This window comes from Podarcis liolepis (assembly GCF_965112155.1).
Source record: "Podarcis liolepis genome assembly, chromosome: 12".
NCBI classification, from domain to species: domain Eukaryota; kingdom Metazoa; phylum Chordata; class Lepidosauria; order Squamata; family Lacertidae; genus Podarcis; species Podarcis liolepis.
The window spans coordinates 4,336,496-4,358,003 of record NC_139563.1 but is presented as its reverse complement, the minus strand read 5'-3'; the positions used below and the strand labels follow the sequence as shown (position 1 = coordinate 4,358,003).

Below are 21,508 nucleotides of genomic sequence, written 5' to 3'. Positions count from 1 at the left end.
GATGGAATTCCCTTTCTTGTAACTGGGAGCCATTGCACTTTGAGAGCTTACTGGCAAGGATGATGATGATGATGATGATGATGATGATGATGATGATGATGATTTATTTATTATTTATAACCCACCCATCTGGCTGGGTTTCCCCAGCCACTCTGGCCAGTTCTCAACAGAATATTAGAAACACGATAAAACACCCAACATTAAAAACTTCCCTAAACAGGGCTGCATTCAGATATCTTCTAAAAATCAGATAGTTTTCGCCCTCCCTTCCCCACAGGTGGGCGGGGTTTGCAGCACTGAGCTGGTCTCACCTGGGCAGGTGGAACCCACCTGCTTGGGCTGGCCTTTGACCCATCCTCTGCCAGGGAGGACACTGGATGGCCGGCCAGGGGTGGGGTTAAGGCCACATTAAAGAGGCCTTTTTTGGTTTTCTCCCTTCCAGGATCACCCACCCTCCCTCTAATTAATAATTTCTTGCCACTATAATTTCATCCTAGGTCAGCGATCTTCAGGTTAATGCTTCTTTTCCTTACAGGCTAATATTTTGCATTCCAGGTCAGCGGACGCTGCTGCGGTCTTAAAGTTGATTGCTGTATTCAGAACTGGGAAGGAATTTCCCCTGCATTGGCAGGTTTCGCCTTCCCAGTAGCATTTCGTCACAACTTGGGCGGTTTTAGGCCTTGGCAAGGTAGCCTTTAGTCTAACATTAAGTCGGGGGGAATGCATTCATGCTCCCTCCCCATGTGGCGGTGCTTGCAGGGCCCATTAAAGGGCAAAAACCGGGCGTCCCTGGCCCTAGAGCGGCGGCCTGTAGGTCAAACTCCCGGCACGAGGTTGGTGGAAGGGCAGGCTGTGTAAGTTTGCGCTTTGCGGTCCCTTCTCACTGGACCTCATGTGCCTGCATATCCTCAGCCAGGCAGGCTGAGAGGGTTGCCTGCCAAGGCCTGTGCCAAGTTTCCCACGTCTGAAGCTCGATAAAGTTGTGGCCAAATTGAGCCCCATACTCTGGTCTCTTGTCTCATCATTTGGGGTAAAGGGGTGGGCACCACAGACAGGGTTTAGCGAGTGTGCCCGCTAAGGAATAATAATAACTAACTAGTAACTAGTAACTAAGGAATAATAATAATACAGTGGTGCCTTGGTTTACAAACTTAATCCATTCCTGAAGTCCATTCTTAAACCAAAACCGTTCTTAAACTGAGGCGCGCTTTCCCTAATGACGCCTCCCACTGCCGGTGCCCTTCCACTGTTCAGCTTCCGTTCTTAGACCGAGGTGAAGTTCGCAAACCGGGACACTACTTCTGGTTTTGCAGAGTTCGTAAACCAAATTGTTCATAAACAGGACTGTTCTTAAACCGAGGTACCACTGTCATTATTATTATTAGTATTATTATGACTTTTAGAAGACATCTGAAGGCAGCCCTGTTTAGGGAAGCTTTTAATGTTTGATGAATTTTTATATTTTGTTGGATGCCGCCCAGATGGGCGGAGTATAAATAATAAAATTATTACCCTGTCCATCCGGCGGTGTTTCCCCAGCCACTCTGGGCAGCTCCCAACGGATTAAAAACAGAATAAAGCATCAAATATTAAAAACTTCCCTAAACAGGGCTGCCTTCAGATGTCTTCTAAAAGTCAGATAGTTGTTCATTTCCTTGACATCTAGTGGGAGGGCGTTCCACAGGGAGGGCGCCACCACCGAGAAGGCCCTGTGCCTGGTTCCCTGTAGCTTCACTTCTCGCACAGAGGGAACCACCAGAAGGTTCTCGGAGCTGGACCTCAGTGTCCGGGCAGAATGATTGGGGTGGAGACACTTTCTTCCCTAGTTAACCCCAGAGAAGAACTTTCAGCAGAAAGTAGAGACAAGTCTTGAAAAAGCACAACATGTTTCAAGGGCTTATAGAACAACCTTTGGACAATCTGGCAGGGTTTGGAAACTGGTCTCCCCGCCCCGTTGGATCACGACGCTGGCTCTGATGTTTGGAGAATATAATCTCTGGACTGTAGACTTTCCTCATCTGGAGATAGGAGCCTGCAGCTGCTACCTGCTGCAGCAATGGATCTGCTGGGGAGCGCGACAATCTTCTTGGTGATCTGCCTGGTCTTCCTCTTGGTTTGGGGGACAAGACCTAAGGCAAAAAACTCGCCTCCTGGGCCAACACCGCTTCCATTCGTCGGGAACCTCCTGCAGCTGAAGGTGCAGAACTTGGTTGGAAACTTCCGAGAGGTAAGGATTGGGGCTTCAGCTAAGCCCAGGGCCTTGCAGAGCCAGGCAGAGGCCCAGGCCAGGTAGATAATGACAAACATCTTCTTGCTGTTTAGTCGTTCAGTCGTGTCCGACTCTTCGTGACCCCCTGGACCAGAGCACGCCAGGCACTCCTGTCTTCCACTGCCTCCCGCAGTTTGGTCAGACTCATCTTGGCAGCTTCGAGAACACTGTCCCACCATCTTGTCCTCTGTTGTCCCCTTCTCTTTGTGCCCTCCATCTTTCCCAACATCAGGGTCTTTTCCAGGGAGTCTTCTCTTCTCATGAGGCGGCCAAAGTCTTGGAGCCTCAGCTTCAGGATCTGTCCTTCCAGTGAGCACCCATGGACCAGAGCACTACCAGCATGAGTTTGACCAAACTGCGGGAGGCAGCAGAAGACAGAAGTGCCTGGTGTGCTCTGGTCCATGGGGTCACGAAGAGTCGGACACGACTAAACAACAACAACATACCTCAGGATGAATACGCTTCAGCTTAAATATTTTTGGGTTGCGCTCTGCGGCGACCCGGAAGTAACGGAGCTTGTTACTTCCAGGTTTCGCTGCTCGCACATGCGCAGACGCTCAAAATGACATCACACACATGCACGGAAGCAGCAATACGCGACCCGCGCAAGCACAGACGCGCAGTCGCATCTTACTTTCACTTCAGGATGCGAATGGGGCTCCGGAACAGATCCTGTTCGCATCCAGAGGTACCACTGTAATTGTTACAAAATATAAGCAAAATATTGCAAATACATACATATATATTTCAAATAAGCACATATATGAATAAAGGAACAAAAGAGAAAAGAAGAAGAAAAAATAAAGAAGAAGAAAAGTTGGAAGAATTTCTTCCAAGTTTATTCTACAAATATCTCAATATGAAAATAATAAAAAAATTTCATTGATTGGCTTCCATCGCTTTCGCTGCACTTCCTATATACATTTTAAGCAAGATTGTATCTGTCGTTCCGTATTTCCCCCATACAATCTGACACAAATATTCTAATCAATGTTTTCTAAATCTTTCATAAATCTGTTCTAAAGGCAACCAATACCTTACGTTTAATCCTTGTCTACATGGTTGTGTGTTTTTTGAATGGAAGAGAGCCCTGGTTGCCTCCGCCAGGTGTCCTGGGACTACAACTCCCAACTGCAATGGCCGGGGCTGGTGGAAGTTGTAGTTCGAAAACTCTGGTGCAGAGCACCAGGTTTGGGGAAGGAGCAAGCTGGGAAACAAAGAGGCTCTTTGTGGGGATAAACATGTTTTCATAACCCAAAGTCTCATGGTCTGCCCTGTTCTTGACCCTCCTTTTTCTCTCTTTCCACACTCTGTGATTTGTTTGCATGGAGCTTATGCAACAGCAGATGTTTATCAAGCAGCTATTCCAAGGTGAGGCGAACAGATGGCGCCGGGCCAATCAGTCGTCCCATATTCTCAGAGCATTTCCCTTCTCTGAATCCAAAAAAAAGTCAAGTTTCATTTTCAGGGCTCCGTCCTCTCCCCCACGCTTTTCAACATTTACATGCAGCCGCTGGGAGAGATCATCAGGGGGTTTGGGCTGGGGGTTCTTCAGTATGCGGATGACACCCAGCTCTACCTCTCTTTCAAATCAGAACCAGTGAAGGTGGTGAAGGTCCTGTGTGAGTGCCTGGAGGCGGTTGGAGGATGGATGGCGGCTAACAGATTGAGGTTGAATCCTGACAAGACAGAAGTACTGTTTTGGGGGGACAGGGGGGGAGCGGGTGTGGAGGACTCCCTGGTCCTGATTGGGGCAGCTGTGCCCCTGAAGGACCAGCTGCGCAGCCTGGGAGTCATTTTGGACTCACAGCTGTCCATGGAGACTCAGGTCAATTCTGTGTCCAGGGCAGCTGTCTACCAGCTCCATCTGGTACGCAGGCTGAGACCCTCCCTGCCCACAGACTGTCTCGCCAGAATGGTGCATGCTCTAGTTATCTCTCACTTGGACTACTGCAATGCGCTCTGTGTGGGGCTACCTTTGAAGGTGACCCGGAAACTACAACTAATCCAGAATGCGGCAGCTAGACTGGTGACTGGGAGTGGCCGCTGAGACCATATAAGACCGGTCTTGAAAGACCTACATTGGCTCCCAGTACGTTTCCAAGCACAATTCAAAGTGTTGGTGCTGACCTTTCAAGCCCTAAATGGCCTCGGCCCAGTAGACCTGAAGGAGCGTCTCCACCCCCATCGTTCTGCCCGGACACTGCGGTCCAGCTCCGAGGGGCTTCCGGTGATTCCCTCCCCGCGAGAAGTGAAATTACAGGGAACCAGGCAGAGGGCCTTTTTGGTGGTGGCGCCCGCCCTGTGGAACGCCCTCCCAGCAGATGTCAAAGAGAAAAATAACTACCAAACTTTTAGAAGACATCTGAAGGCAGCCCTGTTTAGGGAAGCTTTTAATGTTTAATAGGTTACTGTATTTTAGTGTTTTGTTGGAAGCCGCCCAGGGTGGCTGGGGAAACCCAACCAGATGGGCGGGGTACAAATAATAAATTATAATTATAATTATTATTATTATTATTATTATTATTATTATTACACCCAAAAATCTAACCCATGGCCCCCATTTCCGCTAGTCTTCTGCAATCACCAGCACCCTGATGCCTGCTCCCTCTCTTCCCTGCTTTGTCTTTGCAGATGAGCAAAAAATACGGTCCGATCTTCACCGTGTATTTCGGCTCAGACCAGGCTGTGGTTCTCTTCGGTTATGACTTGGTGAAGAAGGTCCTCGTTGATCGTGGAGATGAGTTTCTCGACCGAGGCAGCTTCCCGTCAGCAGATAAGACCAACAGAGGACTAGGTATTGCATCTCTTACATTGGGGGGGCACCGTTAGCCTGGGTGGAAAAGTGGAAAGGGTCTCTAGGCCAAGGGTGGGGGGATCTCAGCCCTGAGGGCTGGATGTGGCCCTCCAGAGCTTTCTGTCTGGCCCTCAAAATGTTCCCCAGGCCACACGCCTCATCTCTGCAGGCCCCACATCTCACCAGACCAGTTTCAACAGTTTTTCCTTGCCTTTTATCCATATAAATCATATAAATAAATGGATGCTTTTGAATTCTGGTGCTGGAGGAGACTCTTGAGAGTCCCATGGACTGCAAGAAGAACAAACCTCTCCATTCTGAAGGAAATCAGCCCTGAGTGCTCCCTGGAAGGACAGATCCTGAAGCTGAGGCTCCAATCCTTTGGCCACCTCATGAGAAGAGAAGACTCCCTGGAAAAGACCCTGATGTTGGGAAAGATGGAGGGCACAAGGAGAAGGGGACGACAGAGGACAAGATGGTTGGACGGTGTTCTCGAAGCTACCAGCATGAGTTTGACCAAACTGCGGGATGCCGTGGAAGATAGGAGTGCCTGGCATGCTCTGGTCCATGGGGGTCACAAAGAGTCGGAAACAACTAAACGACTAAACACAGAGAAGATTAGCATGGCCCCTGCCCCCAGTGCAACTCTCAACAGTCCCAGGAAGCTGGGCTGGGTGATGCGCGGGCTGATGTGACCATAGCTGGGCTGGTGGGGAGAGCAGCCTGACACATCTTTTGGGACCAAGGCTGACCTGACTCATGGGTCCTGTTCCAAGCATGGTGCTTCATGTGCTGGCGGCATCAGGGGCTCCAGTCCCTGCCCTCTCTTGCTTGCACACCCAATTGCATCGGCGGAACGCAACAACTTGGGGTGACCGCCTCAAAAAAAGCTCAAAAGTTTGGGACGATCTCCTAATGTCAGGCCTCAGGGAATCAGCTTCGACCCCCTGTGGCAGTAGATAAGCAGAACAAAGGAAAAGGTGTCTTCTTACCAGTTAAATAATCACAGCGAGAGAAGAACCTATCTCCTAGAAATGTGGGTGCTCCCAATTAAGGTTACCACCCCCTGCTGTCCCTATTAATCTATGTCACTTCTACGTCTCGTCATCTGACCTTGTACCCTCTGTGCTTTCTGTTCTGCCACTTTCTGAGCTCTTCTCAACTTTGGTGAGGGCGGTGGAGTAAGGCTTTCTAGAGTGTGGATCTGTTAACCCTCTCTCTTCCAGTGTCTCTCTCTCTCTCTTTTAAAATATTTTTTATTGAGTTTTCCACTTAAATCATATTCACATTTTGTTACATAATTCTATGACTTAATATATTACGCTGTAAGAGCATCAACCTCCTTCCCTCCCTCTTTCTGACTTCCACATAACTTTCCATATTCTTCGCATTTCTATAAAAACTTATTTACCCTTTGTCAAATTATAATATTTCACCTTATTATCGTTAAATCAGCTCCTTTTATTTACATTACAAAACATTTCAATTCAAGCCCACAAACGTTTTCAAATGTTTACAATTTTCTTTCATATCAAATATAAATTTGTTCCAGTCCTTTTGAAACAGTTTGTCACGCTGATTCCGGATCTTCCCCGTCAACTTGGCCATCTCTACGTACTCCATCATCTTGACCAGTGTTGGAAGTTCCTGCTGCTTCCATTTCTGAGCCAGAAGTGCCAGTGTCTCTTCTCCTAGCTGTTCCCAATCCAGTATTTCCCAGCTTCTGCCTTCTGAACTATGCCCCTCTGCAAACCGCTGTTCCAAATCTATACTGTCCTCCTGCTCCTGGGAAAATTCACAATCCGGGGTAGTAGCAGGGGGAGGGGGAGACTCCCACCATTCCTCCTCAGTGCAGGCCCCCCCTCAGCACGGTCCCTGATGCCCATTCTCAACAACTTCTGCTGCCCCAGGCGTCAGCAAGGGTTCTGCGGCTTGACTTTTGAAAAATAAGGGGTCCTCAGTAATAAGCTAATTGGGAACCACTGGCATAGACTGTCGGAACTTGCGTTTGACTGAGTCCTCGAGTCCTCCGAGGGTGATTAACGACCTGAGCCTTTGATGAGGCTCCAGGTACGTTCCCTCATTACGCAGAGTGTCCAAGCAGCAGAAGAGGACGAGAAATATGAGCTACATTGCTAAGAGTTTTACTTTTAACTACGCAGACAGAAAAGAAATATACATCCTCTCTCTGTGAAGGCAGAGAGGCAACTGGTACAAAGAAACAGGAAACCAGTAATAACAACATCCGTCTCCCGTCTCCTGTGAGACTTCCAGCAGTCTGGAATCTCTGGAATGTAAACAGAGTCTTGTGACTCCAAGCACTGCACAGTGGCACAAACAGAAACCTAACACAGACTACAGGGTGGCTCTAGACACAGGACAAAAACTCTACGAATAAGTCATAAATTAGATTGTTATAGCAAAAGAAAGAAATCCCTATGGGAAACAGTGTTTTAAAATTCCCTGCTCTCTGGCGCCATCTGGTGTCGTGTGTTTATAGTGCATTTGATTTGCCTTTTCTTTACTAATGTAGCCGAGTCCTATGTTTCTTCTGCAGGGATCGTCATGTCCAATGGCGAGCGCTGGCTCCAGCTCCGCCGCTTCTCCCTCACCACCATGAGGAACTTTGGAATGGGGAAGAAGAACATTGAGGAGAGGATCCAGGAAGAGGCAGAGTACCTGATGAAGGAGCTCAGGGCCAAAAACGGTGAGTACGCATGTAGGATGTGAAACACAAGAGCAGTCAAGTACAACATTCCGAGAGTGAACATGTTTGCACATAGGGAGGGATGTTGTTCCAGCAAGCAGGTAAACTTCCTGTTTCCTTCTGGGCTGGGACAGACTTCCTCTGCATGTGACTAGAGGTGGGTGTGGCCTCACCTGTGCAGGTAAGGACAAAAGCACAGGGCAGGGCAGCCATCTCTCTCTCTCTTTGACGACATGCATCGAAGAAGCAACATCTGCTTAGGCAAAGATGCTCTCTTGGCCTCCAGCCAAGAGAGGACAAAGGGACTGTCTTCTTATGAGACAGATTCCAAGTGTATGTTACTTTTCTAAGCTAAGTCTGCCTTCTGGGATCTGATTGTGAACAGAATGTGAGTAAATTCTTTTTATACTTTTGTAGAAGACTGTGTCTTGTCTTATCCTTTATAAGGGGAAAATACCAGAACAGTTATTATAGAGGCTTTAGCGAGCCTGAGCAAAGGCAGCCGCTGCAAATTTAAAAGAAGGGAATGTTACTCTGCTGAAATTGTGGAACACAAGATGGATAAGGATATAATCAGACAATATACCCTCTCCTGCATCCCTGAACATTCCCACAACATGCAAATAGGTTGCCCTTTGAAATCTCTGGGGGATGCAATTTTTAATATATAAAAATCTAGACTAAGTAATACTGTGTTGGGGGGGGGGGACTTTGCTTCTTCCTCTTGTTTCTTGTAGTAAAGATCACCTGCCCATTCACTGTTACAATTACAGGTAACTCACCCATTAGGAACTAGAGAAGCCAAAGCTTCAATAAAGAATGGGATAACTCTAGATTACATTTGAAAGAACATTGTTCCCATATGAAAACTTTAACATGCTTTGAATAATTATGGCCATATAATATGTTATAAAGAACGTAGACAATATATCTTAAGTTAATTGCTATAATATACAGTGGTGCCTCGCAAGACGAAATTAATTCGTTCCGCGAGTTTTTTCGTCTAGCGAATTTTTCGTCTTGCGAAGCACGGTGTCGGAAAAGTTTTGGAAAAGCTTCAAAAATCACCAAAAACCTCAAAAAAAAGCTACCACACCGCGTTCTATGAGTTGCTCCTCGAAGTCAAGTCGCAACTGTATTAACAGTGTTAAGAAAAAGGAAACAAACTTGCAAAAAACGCAAGACATTTTCGTCTTGCAAAGCAAGCCCATAGGGAAATTCGTCTTGCGAAGCAACTCAAAAACCGCAAAACCCTTTCATCTAGCGAGTTTTTCGTCTTGCGAGGCATTCGTCTTGCGGGGCACCACTGTAATGCTGTTATTGAGGAAATGGAAGTCCCACGCTGAGAGAGTCTGTTTTATTTATATGTAACATTTATTTTTGGGTAATATTTTTCTTTTTATGCAACATATTTTTGTTAACTGATGGGTGGTGGGTTTTCTTTTTACACTGGTGATGCAATATTTAAAAGCAATAAAAATATATTAATTTAAAAAAAAGAGAGAATAGCTGCCTAGATGCCAGATGCATCAGTGTTCAGAGCTGTAGAATTTGACAATTGTTTATTTGACAATGAAACCTCCGCCGTGTGCATTTTTTCAACAATGTCTAGGCAACACGATGGCCATATACATACGTAATTGTCAGAGCTGCTTGAAGATCCTAGCTCACAGAGGATCACGCTAGCCAGCGATCATTAAGTAAAAGTCTTTATTGAATTACAGTTTCCATTCTCACGCTGCTGCGGGCAACTCTACGTCTAGTAGCTAGATCGGCGAAGCTCCGTCTGAGTTCCCGCCCCGTGTGCACCAACTTAATATCCTAGCCTTGCTCCACCTTTTCCGCCTTACTGTCCTCCTCTGGGTCCCTCTACCCCCCGGGGCTTCTTTCTTCCGGGATTCTTCTGACGCTGACCCGGACCCTTCTGCCTCCTTGCGCCGGGCTTTAGGACCTGGCTCCCTTTCGGGGCTGCTTACTGCGCCGCCTTCCTCTGCATTTGAACTTGGCGCGCGCGCCCAACCTCCCACTTTCCTCTTAACCGTTTCTTCGCTCCCCGATGGAGGTGTGGCCACTCCTGACTCATGTCCTCCCTCCTGTGGTGAGCTGCCAGCGCTTCCCCCCTGGCTCCCTTCCTCTTCCCTGTTTCCTGGCGGTGACGCTGGTCCCGATTTCCAGCTGCTCTCCTCTGAGTCCCCTCTGGCTCTATCTTCCTGGGGTGCCCCCCTGGACTCCCCCCTTGCCCTGGCTACTGGTGCTCCTTTCTGTGAATCCTCTGATTCACTGGAAAGACTGGGAGATCTCGGGTCGTCGTCATCACTCATCTTTTCTTCTGCCTCCTCCCCTTCGCTCTCTGTTTCCTCCCTTGCCCGTGCCTCTGCTCCTAAACCCCTGACAGTAATAGACAATCTTTATAGAATTCTTTCAAATCATAAAAAGTTCAAAATGAAATCTTTAGTCTCAAAGTCTCTGAAAATCTTTACATGAAGCGAGATACCAAACTTTATACAGTGGAAGAGAAGCTGTGAAGCTTTGTGTATTCAACAATGATGTCCAACACTGAACAGTAATTCTGGAGATTGACTACTGTTTGGTAGAATTCTTCACCAGCGTGGTGGGTGGATATAAAATGCTTCATAAAAGATAAAGGGACCCCTGACCATTAGGTCCAGTCGTGGCTGACTCTGGGGTTGCGGCGCTCATCTCGCTTTATTGGCCAAGGGAGCCGGCTTATAGCTTCCGGGTCATGTGGCCAGCATGACTAAGCCGCTTCTGGTGAACCAGAGCAGCACACGGAAACGCCGTTTACTTCCTGCCGGAGTGGTACCTATTTATCTACTTGCAATTTGACGTGCTTTCAAACTGCTAGGTTGGCAGGAGCTGGGACCGAGCAACGGGAGCTCACCCCGTCGACCTTCTGATCGGCAAGTCCTAGGCTCTGTGGTTTAACCCACAGCGCCGCCCGTGTTCCTTCATAGTGCTTCATAAACCCATCTTATTTCGAATGAATGTATATAAATGAAAATATCAAATTATGTGGAACAGTGCTCATGTAATAATGTAGTCACTGCATTTTTTCGGCTGTGGCATTTCTTGACACCATCCCTCCCAACTCCACTTCCTTTGCCAGGCCAGCCCTTCAACCCAGCCGTCCTGTTCAGCTGCGCAACGGGCAACGTGATCAGCCACATCCTCCTCGGTGAACGGTTTGATTACAGTGACCCGGAGTACCGCCGGATTCTCTGCTTGCTGGTCGAAAGCTTCCAGTTGGAGAGTTCCACTGCAGGGCAGGTAAGGAGGACCCTGGGTAGCAGAGGAAGGAGCGTCTCCACCCCCATCGTTCAGCCCGGACACTGAGGTCCAGCTCCGAGGGCCTTCTGGTGGTTCCCTCCCTGCGAGAAGTGAGGTTACAGGGAACCAGGCAGAGGGCCTTCTCGGTGGTGGCACCCGCCCTCTGGAGCACCCTCCCATCAGATGTCAAGGAAATAAACAGCTATCTGACTTTTAGAAGACATCAGAAGGCAGCCCTGTTTAGGGAAGTTTTTAATATTTGATGCTTTATTCTGTTTTTAATTTGTTGGGAGCTGCCCAGAGTGGCTGGGGAAAACTTACCTTGATCTAAGAACGGAAGCCAAACGGTGGAAGGGCACCGGCAGCAGAAGGCCCGTTAGGGAAAGCGCTCCTCTGTTTATAATATAATAATAATAATTAATAATAATTTTTATTTATACCCCGCCCTCCCTGGCCAGTGCCTGGCTCAGGGCAGCTAACACCAGTAAAATTACAGTAAAAACATAATAGGGGGGAAATCCCAATTTAAAATACAGATTAAATGGCAAGACATCTGAATGCAGCCCTGTTTGGGGAAGTTTTTAATGCTGGATGTTTTGTTGTGTTTTTAATATTCTGTTGGGAACCGCTCAGAGCGGCTGGGGAAACCCAGCCAGATGGGTGGGGTATAAATTTCTTCTTCTTCTTCTTCTTATTATTATTATTATTATTGAGGCAAATAGGAAGCGAGCCGACTGCTAGCACCACCCCAGCCGCCGCTGCTCCTCTGCACCGCCAAAGCCTTGCTTACTGGAACTGTGAGGGATCCACAAGATCTCTCCAGAACCCGGAAGCTTCAGCCACTGCTCCTTGCTGCTCCGGTGGCGCTGAGTAGTGCGTGTGGAGTAAGAAGCGGTGGCGGCGGCCGCAGCAGCAAGATCTTGAACGAGCTCTGTGAGTTTTCGTGAGGTCTCTCTCCCCTCCCCGGAAGTTGCTGCCGCTGTTTCTCCTTGCTTCCGTGCGGGATTCCACCGCCCGAGGCAGCTGCCTCAACCTGCCTCCTGGGCAGGCAGACCCTGCTGGAAAACAGGACTTGAAATCAAGCTCTTTTTTTTAAAAAAGGATTATTTAATCATTTTTTCAATCATAGCTGTCAACCGTCCCTTATTTGGCTGGAAAGTCCCTTATCCCAGTGCCGTGTCCGGCTGCTGTCCCTTATTGATGATGTCCCTTAAATTTCCCAGGTTTCAAAGGAAGCAGCTCCTCTCCCTCCCTCCCTGCCAGCCAGGGAGGAGGGAGGCTCCAACTGTGTTGCTTGGCTGCGTTGCTCACCCAATAAGGAGCCTAAGAACGACTGGGGGGTGGAGCTTGCATGCCTTGTGCCGGTCAAATCGGCCCCGTTGCCTGGGGACTCGCCTTTGCTCAGCGCTTCCCAGCGGAGAGGTGATGGTGGTTTTCCTTGCTGCGTCCCCTTTGCCGGGTTGCTGTGCTGTGGGAACCACCGCTTGAGGCTTCGTTTGGCTGCTGGCCGGGCTTTCTGCCTTTGGCTCGGAGGGGCTCAGAAGTTGAGCATACCTGTGTTTGGAAAATCCCTTATTTTGGCTGCTGATCCCTTATTTTCGAGGCTGCTGGTCCCTTATTTTCAAATCTGTAAGTTGATAGCTATGTTTTCAATACAAACAACAACCGCAAAAGACACGTACAACAAAAACCATAACAACACAATTTGACATTTCAGATTTGAATACACTGATACACCTGTGACTACTCCTTTTTAACAATATTCCCCCACCTCTCTCTCCTCCCCCCACTTCCCCCCACTATCTGCCTTATCGCTTAAATGTTCCTTCCAGGTTTCTTCATATTTATCAATTCTTAATTTGCGTTGACATGCAATTTGTTCGTATCTGTCCATATTATCAACCCACGTGCTCAATGGAATCTTTTTGCGGCTCTTCCAATTCATCAAAACAAGGGTTTTTTTGCTTCTAATATAGCACAGTACTTGCATTATTTTGTTTACTTGAGATCAAGCTTGCTCGATTCAGGAGCCAGCTGAAAATGATAGCATAAACACTCTGCAGGGTCCGCTCTCCTCAGCTCTCCTCTCCCAATTAACCTCCGTCTCCAGGACCCAGCCCTGGGACATCACGGGGTCCTGGGTCTCACGTTTGGGCCCTGGAATCTCAGGGTCTGGGATGCTTCTGAGCTGTGTCACATGTCAGTTTCTGACGGTGCGATTTATTTTAGTTCGCTGAAGAGATTCAAACTCACCAGGGCTGATTCACGGCTATGTCTGTACGAGTGTTTTTTTTCCCCCTCTCTGTTTCCTTTTCTCAGCTCTACAACATCTTCCCCAGGATCCTAGACTACTTGCCTGGTCCTCATCAAACTTTCTTTAAAAACCTCGGGGACATCCAGGTCTTCATAGCCGAGAAGGTAAAAGATCATGAGAGAAGTCTGGATCCCAATGCTCCCCGGGACTTCATAGATTCCTTCCTCCTCAAAATGGAGCAGGTGAGATATGGAGGAGTGGATTTATATATTCCAAATTAAAGGTAAAGGTAAAGGGACCCCTGACTGTTAGGTCCAGTCGTGACTGACTCTGGGGTTGCACACTCATCTCGCTCTATAGGCCGAGAGAGCCGGCGTTTGTCCGCAGACAGCTTCCGGGTCATGTGGCCAGCTTAACTAAGCCGCTTCAGGCAAAACCAGAGCAGTGCACGGAAAAGCCGTTTACCTTCCCGCCATTGTGGTACCTATTTATCTACTTGCACTTTGACGTGCTTTCAAACTGCTAGGTTGGCAGGAGGAGGGACCAAGCAACGGGAGCTCACCCCGTTGCGGGGATTTGAACCACCGACCTTCTGATTGGCAAGCCCTAGGCTCTGTGGTTTAGACCACAGCACCACCCGCGTCCCTATGTCTGAAATTAAAGATAAAGGGACTCCTGACCATTAGATCCAGTCGCGGACGACTCTGGGGTTGCAGCACTCATCTCGCTTTATTGGCCAAGGGAGCCGGCATACAGCTTCCAGGTCATATGGCCAGCATGACTAAGCCGCTTCTGGCGAACCAGAGCAGCGCACGGAAACGCTGCTTACCTTCCCGCTGGAGTGGTACCTATTTATCTACTTGCACTTTGGCGTGCTTTCGAACTGCTACGTTGGCAGGAGCAGGGACCGAGCAACGGGAGCTCACCCCGTCGCGGGGATTTGAACCGCCGACCTTCTGATCGGCAAGCCCAACAGGCTCAGTGGTTTAGACCACAGCGCCACCCGCGTCCCTATGTCTGAAATTAGGTACCTGCTGAAAACAATTTTGTTTAGATAAGCCTACCCAGATATGTAGAATGTTGATATGTGCTTTAATCTGGTTTTGCTTCTCATTGATCTGATTTTTTAAAAATGTTTTAAATATCTAATTTAACTGGCTTTCCTGATAATGTTATTGTTTTGTTCTTTTTGTAAACTGTGCTGTGGGTTTTTGTTTTTTACAAAAGCGGTGTATAGATTTGTTTAAAAAACAGTAGGATGCTGATTAAGTCTTGGTGAAACATCATGTTGGGCTCCTGGTATAGAGGATAATCTCGTCTGTGTTTTTTCCCCATTTCCAGGAGCAGCAGAACCCCAAGACTGAATTCACTAGAGAGAACTTGAACATGGCAGCTTATGACATATTCATCGCTGGGACAGAAACAACAAGCACCACCCTCAGATATATCCTCATGACCCTGCTTGAGCACCCAGCCGTGCAAGGTTGACTAACCACTGACCTAACTGTGCTTGCACTTGTCCTTGCAGCTTGGGTGAATTAGAGCTGAACAATCATTTACAATTTCTGTAGTTCAAAGGCTTTATTCAGGCAGGAACTATTTACAGGATGAGTAGAGATGAGTGAGAAAACTGCACTCGCAGAGCTCAGGCGATGCTGGATTTCGTGAGTAGTTTGGCCATACTCTCCTGAGGGGAAACATTTTAGGGTGACCTTGCTAGGTTTCAGAACCGGGTAGCAAGAATTGGCTTTCTTTTCCCCCTTGCATCTGCTGTGATGTGACCTGGACGTTCTGCCTTTTGTGTCCACTTCCAGAAAAGATCCAAAAGGAAATAGACCAAGTGATAGGACAGGAGAGGCCACCTGCCATGAAGGATCGCCTTGAGATGCCTTACACAGAAGCCGTCCTCCACGAAGCCCAGCGATTCTTGGATCTCGTCCCCTTAGGGTTCACCCGTGTGGCGAAACATGACACCGAAATCGAAGGCTATTTCATCCCCAAGGTACCTGGAACGGCATCAGAGTCTGCTGACAGCTTCAGAGCAGTGGCAGGCAACAAACAGGCAGAGGTTGATGGGCACATGGGACCGGCCCTACCATTGTACAGTATAGAAAGAGGCAGCTGCTTCAAGTTGCTTAATTTTGGGTGTCAGGAAAGGGGAAGAAATGGGTGGTGATCAAGATCATGATATTATCAGGAAGGAATTGTGGAATTGTCTGTCTCAGGTGGCAAATAATTCCGCCTGCTTTAGGTACTATGGGTCTTGACTTGGGTTGGGGAGCACCATTTATTGTCCTGCCTCAGGCAGCAAAATGTGTTGGCTTGCCATTGCTGTGATGTGTTATTGCACCGAGTTTTTCAGCTGACCTTGGAAAAACAACCATTGCCCTATACTTGTTACCAACAGTTCAAATCAATCCTCATCTGCTCAACATATGAAGTGGCAGGCTATGCGCTGTGTGCTGGTTGATGTTCATGAACATGTGCAGGTGTGCTAGAGACAAGGCCAATCCCCCCCCCCTAATTAGAGCTTTTGCTTTTAGGACAAGGATAGGGAAAGGTCTTACACCCAATGGCCATGTTGCCTCGTGGACAGACATTTTTTTTGGGGGGGGGCACGTCAAGTGAAGGACAGGCCCAGATAGAGAAGTGGGCTGAGCAATGAATGACTCTGAATTTTGTCTAAAAAAAGGTAAAGGTAAAGGACCCCTGACAGTTAAGTCCAGTCGCGAACGACTGGGGTTGTGGCGCTCATCTTGCTTAACTGGCCGAGGGAGCCGGCATTTGTCTGCAGACAGTTCTTCCGGGTCATGTGGCCAGCATGACTAAGCCACTTCTGGCAAAACCAGAGCAGCGCACGGAAACGCCGTTTACCTTCCCGCCGGAGTGGTACCTATTTATCTACTGGCACTTTGACATGCTTTTGAACTGCTAGGTTGGCAGGAGTAGGGACCGAGCAACGGGAGCTCACCCCATCGCGGGGATTCGAACCGCCGACCTTCTGATCGGCAACCCCTAGGCTCTGTGGTTTAGACCACAGCACCACCCATGTCCCTGAATTTTGTCTAGTTAGCTGCGTTTCAACCACGCGAAACTGAAGAGGGTTCTGTGCACAAGTCTCTCTCCATGCAGATAGTCAGGGGATCTTGTGACAGCTCAAGGACATATTCCAGGTGGGCAAAAGCACTTGGGGCAGGTGTGGAGCAGGGCTGGAGATAGTACCAAGGGCTGGAGAGAGACCCCTGAATGACCGCATTCGGTCCCTGCCCCAAGCTTGCCCAACCCTGTCTTAATGCAAGACAGAGGCGCCAGTTTCTCCGGAGAATTGAGGGGTCCGGACGCAACATCACAATGTCCTGATGTCATGCGCAGAGCCTTCTGAACATTGGGGGGGCCTGACCCCCCCAACAAAAGGATCGGGGGGCAAACTGCCTTACCCCCAAGAGCCTCACCCTTAGGGCCAGGCTACATTTACATGTTCAGGTCCCTTTGCACAAAATTTGCAACAATTACACTGGTGGCTTTTCAACCGAATTCACTGTGCTGGTTTCAACCCTTCAGGCCTTTAAGGGTTTACTGTCTGTATTAAGATTTTATTAGCTTTTCATCACTTTAACCAACTCATTCCAGATTTCAAATTTGTTACCCGTTTCTCTTATGATTTGACTTCCCCCCTCTCTTTCCATGCCCTTTCACTTCCTGCATAATATCAGACATTTCACCTAATACATATTCCTCTGTTATATCACCTATTTCATCTGATACATCTCCCCCTGTTTCATATATTATAGCTTTATTCCCATTGCTCACATTTCAAATCTTGCCCACGATTTCATTTGGTTATGTTTCCCCCCTCCAAATAATCCCAAAAAAGGCTTCCACTCACCCGTAAATTGCCCATGGTATTGATTTCTTATGTTCACCGTTAACTTTGCCAGTTCCAAATAGTTCGTTAGAGAGGAGTTGCTTTCTGGACCACCTCTGCTCCCTGGAAGCTGCCTGAATATTAGCATCATGGAAGAGAACCACAACGAGCTCTTCCAAAGTAGGGCTTGATGTATTTGCCTTCTTGGCTTCCCCCACCAGGGTTCCTCCGTCTTCCCCATCCTGAGTTCTGCACTGCACGACCCCAAGCAATACGACAACCCCTTCCAATTCACCCCAGAACATTTCCTGGATGAAAAAGGGAATTTCAAGAAGAACGGAGCCGACATTCCCTTTTCCACAGGTGGGGATCTCTACCTTTTCCTTTCCCACAAAAAAGCAGTGGGTCAGATTCGATCGGGGCTGGGAGCATAGCTGTCAAGCGTCCCTTATTTGCGGGACAGTCCCTTATCCCAGTGCCATGTCCCGCTTCTGTCCCTTATTGATGATGTCCCTTAAATAAGCTACTGAAGGTAATGGGGCCCTTTCTATGTCCAGCTGTCCTTTGTCAACAACAAATTGTTGCTGTTTTTTTCTGTTGATTATATGCTATATGGTAATTTATGGACCTAATAGGTATCTAAAGCCATTTGCACGCAACAAAATATGTATTTTATCAAAGTAATTGTTGATCCCTTATTCTGGCTTCTGATCCCTTATTTCTGAGGCTGCTGGTCCCTTATTTTCAAATCTGTAAGTTGACAGCTATGGCTGGGAGACCATTGGCTTCACAAAGGGTCACAACTTCTTGTGGGGTCACATGTCAGCAGGGCCAGGGGGGGAGAGTCAATTTTACCTCTCTATCTTCTTTTTAAAAAATTAATTTTTGCATATGTTTTCCAAACAAAGCTTCACATCACATCGCATCATCTTCATTTGGGCTATTATAGCCCGAGACTTCCATCAATCCTGTCTAGTGATTTTCAATTTTGCTATCTAATCTTGCATTTTATTATTATAATGAATGCTTTTAAACTTCATTTCCTGATTATTTCCTTCCTAAATCATTTTGCAATCATTTATATAGCCCCCCCTTACAAAACTTTTTGTAAACCTACAAGCAATGTTACATTAATGCAATTGTCTTTCAAATAAGTCATATATTTCTTCCAATCCTTAAGGAAGTCCTGGTCTTTCTGGTTCCAAATTCTCCCAGTCAACTTTGCCAGTTCTGCATACTCCATCATTTTTATTTGCCAGTCCTCCTTCATTGGTAATTCTTCCTGTTTCCATCGCTGGGCTAGTAATACTCTCGCTGCTATAGTTGCATATAAAAACAGATTTTTGTCCTGTCTATTAATTTCTGTACCTACAATGCCAAGTAAAAATGTTTCTGTTTTTTTCGCAAATGTATACTTCAACATTTTCTTCATCTCATTATATATCATTTCCCAGAAGCATTTCACTTTCTTACAATACCCCACCACGGAGGTATTCCTCTTTCTGGTTTTTTAACACAAATTATTCTCTGCATGTTATAAAAAAATGTAAAAATCCCTAAATTATCCATCTATTATATTAACAAATTAATTAATTTAATTAATTTAAACATTTTCTTCAACTCGTTATATATCATTTCCCCATATTTTTTAATTTCTCTGCAATCCCACCACATATGGTAGAAAGTCCCTTCTTTTTCCTTACATTTCCAACATATATTTGAGCTGGTTTTATACAATAACTGGTGTTATATGCCTTCTATACATCATTTTCCTGTAGTTTTCTTTCAGTAGAGAATATTCTTCCGTGAATACAGTGGTGCCCCGCAAGACGAATGCCTCGCAAGACGGAAAACTCGCTAGACGAAAGAGTTTTCCGTTTTGGAGGTGCTTCGCAAAACGAATCTCCTATGGGCTTGCTTCACAAGACGAAAATGTCTTGCGAGTTCCTGCGGGTTTTTTTTCCTCCCCCCCCTTTTTCTAAGCCGCTAAGCCATTTATCAGCTGATCCGATAAGCCGATAAGCCGCTAAAAGCGCTAATCCGCTAATCCGTCAATGGGCTTGCTTCGCAAGATGAAAAAACCGCTAGACGAAGAGAATCACAGAACGGATTCTTCCCGTCTTGCGAGGCACCACTGTATCCCTAATCTTTTAAAAAAGCTGGCTAGATTTGTGAAATAACTGGACTGCAGCTTCTCCTTTCTTCCTCCCACAGGGAAGAGAATCTGTCTGGGTGAAGGATTGGCCCGGATGCAGCTCTTCCTGTATCTCACCACTATTCTGCAAAGTTTTCATCTCAGGCACCCTCCGGGAGTCACCAAAATTGACCTCACCCCAGAGGTCAGCGGCTTTGGGAACATCCCGCGCCAAGTCTCCATCTGTTTTACTCCACGCTAAGCGGCAACCTTCGCTCCGGTGGTCCTCTTTGCCTGCTCACAAGGGTTTCCGGCTTCCGTGAGGATCAAGTAATTGATTGATTGATTGATTAACCGTTACTATAGGAGTGAAATTGGGTGAGACGCTTTTAGGGTGCCATTTTGGGGGAGACGATCTCACTTTTATTATTTAAATTTGTTTTATTAAGTTTGCTTGACCACATTACATTGTTATACAGTGGTAACTCAGGTTAAGCATTTAATTCGTTCTGGAGGTCCGTACTTAACCTGAAACTTTTCTTAACCTGAAGCACCACTTTAGCTAATGGGGCCTCCTGCTGCTGCCGCGCTGCCGGAGCACGATTTCTGTTCTCATCCTGAAGCAAAGTTCTTAACCTGAAGCACTATTTCTGGGTTAGTGGAGTCTGTAACGTGAAGCGTATGTAACCTGAAGCGCATGTAACCCGAGGTACCACTGTACAATACCTTAGTTTAATAACTTCAGGATTTAATAGCTTCAGGATGAGAACAGAAATCGCGTCGCGGCAGCAGCAGGAGGCCCCATTAGCTAAAGTGGTGCTTCAGGTTAAGAACAGTTTCAGGTTAAGAACGGACCTCCGGAACGAATTAAGTACTTAACCCGAGGTACCCGAGGTACTTTTGCTTTAGTTTTATCTAGCATATATACAGAAATCATTCAAACACTGTCATAGACACCACACCGCTATTGTATTTCATTAAATATTTCTTAATCACATCCAATTTTTGAATAAAGTTTTGATTTATATTGCCTCTCAGCCTATTTGTCATTTGAGCTCTCTCAGCAAATTCTACCAATTTATTCTGCCATTCTGTTCTGTGCAACCAAGATTATTGCGGCCGCAGTTGCGTACATAAATATTCTTTTGCATTTTTTGGTAACTCTCTTCCTACGATTCCAAGTAGGAAGGCCTCAGGTTTTTTGGAGAAAGTTATCCTTATATTTTTTTTTCAGTTCATTGTATATAACATTCCAGAACTCTTTAATATTGGGGCATGACCACCACATATGAATCAGGTTTCCTTCAGAGAACACACACCGCCAGCATTTGTTCGAGATATTTTTATACATCTTAGATAGCTTTGATGGTGTCAAATACAAAAAAATGACAATCTCATTTTGATTGCGTGCAAAAGAAGCCAGATGACTTGCTTCCTCTGACTCGCACTTGTGTGCATGAAAGGGTTAACCTGAGCTCTGAAGTCAAGTTGCCACTATGGGTAGAGCAGGCTCCCAGAAGCCTTTGCTTCCCCACCCTCCCGCTTTCTCTCTCTCTGCAGCTTTCCTCAAAGAAGGAGCCATGCAACTTGGCTCCCAGCTCAGCAAATGAATAATCTCTCTGAAAGGAGATTTCTACAGCCTGTATCTTTGCTAATGGAAAGACTGCGTGATTCTTTTGTAAGATAACCAAGTTCTTTCTTTTTAGGTCAGTTGGAAAATTTTCTCCTTTATTTTACTGGCAGCAGATGGAGTCTTGTTTATTGTAATTTTCAGAAACTCTGTGAGTAAAGATCTAAGCTAAGTGTCTGTGATTTATTCTAACCTAAGTCTTTTCATGGGGAACGTTTCTTTAAAGGTGGACGGGGCTAGATGTAAAATCTAATCATGTTTAAATGTGCTTGGAGCAATTGCCATTGTGCTACCTCTGCTGTGAGCTGTGCGGGTGGAAGGAACTGTCAATTTCAGCTCTCTCAGCTTCTCATTTTTCCAATCTTGGTGTGATGGCCTGGGAATCTGATTCAGAGGCTGAACCGGAGGAATCCCAGCCTGCACAGGAGTCCCTGCCTCCAGGGCCAGCTGAGCTGGGGCAGGGGCTTGAATCTGAAGGGCCCTCACCTGTGCTGGATCCTCAGGAGCAGACACCAGCTGAATCCGCTCTGGCTCCAGAGGTGATGGAGGACCCATTGCCTGCAG

At 46.9% G+C, this 21,508-nt stretch overlaps 2 protein-coding genes across 5 annotated transcripts in view; one reads left to right on the top strand and one right to left on the bottom strand.

The window, feature by feature from the left end:
* Nucleotides 1–21,508, bottom strand: part of LOC310689504 (cathelicidin-related peptide Oh-Cath-like) — a 69,409-nt gene that overhangs the window by 24,524 nt on the left and 23,377 nt on the right. The window lies entirely within an intron of this gene.
* On the top strand, nt 1,818–20,346 carry LOC310689398 (cytochrome P450 2C11-like). Of its 4 annotated transcripts, none has more exons than XM_083467060.1 (10): nt 1,818–2,227; nt 4,904–5,066; nt 7,624–7,773; nt 10,901–11,061; nt 13,381–13,557; nt 14,657–14,798; nt 15,130–15,317; nt 17,402–17,543; nt 19,395–19,875; nt 20,070–20,346. In XM_083467060.1, the coding sequence occupies exons 1-9, from the start codon at nt 2,057–2,059 to the stop codon at nt 19,574–19,576; spliced, it is 1,476 nt and encodes a 491-aa protein (XP_083323186.1). In that variant the 5' UTR covers nt 1,818–2,056; the 3' UTR covers nt 19,577–19,875; nt 20,070–20,346. The 4 variants fall into 4 exon arrangements, with proteins under 4 accessions (XP_083323186.1, XP_083323187.1, XP_083323189.1 ...); XM_083467061.1 differs by having other exon boundaries at nt 1,965–2,227; nt 19,395–19,833; nt 20,046–20,346; XM_083467063.1 differs by lacking the exon at nt 1,818–2,227 and adding an exon at nt 3,763–3,891 and having other exon boundaries at nt 19,395–19,833; nt 20,060–20,346.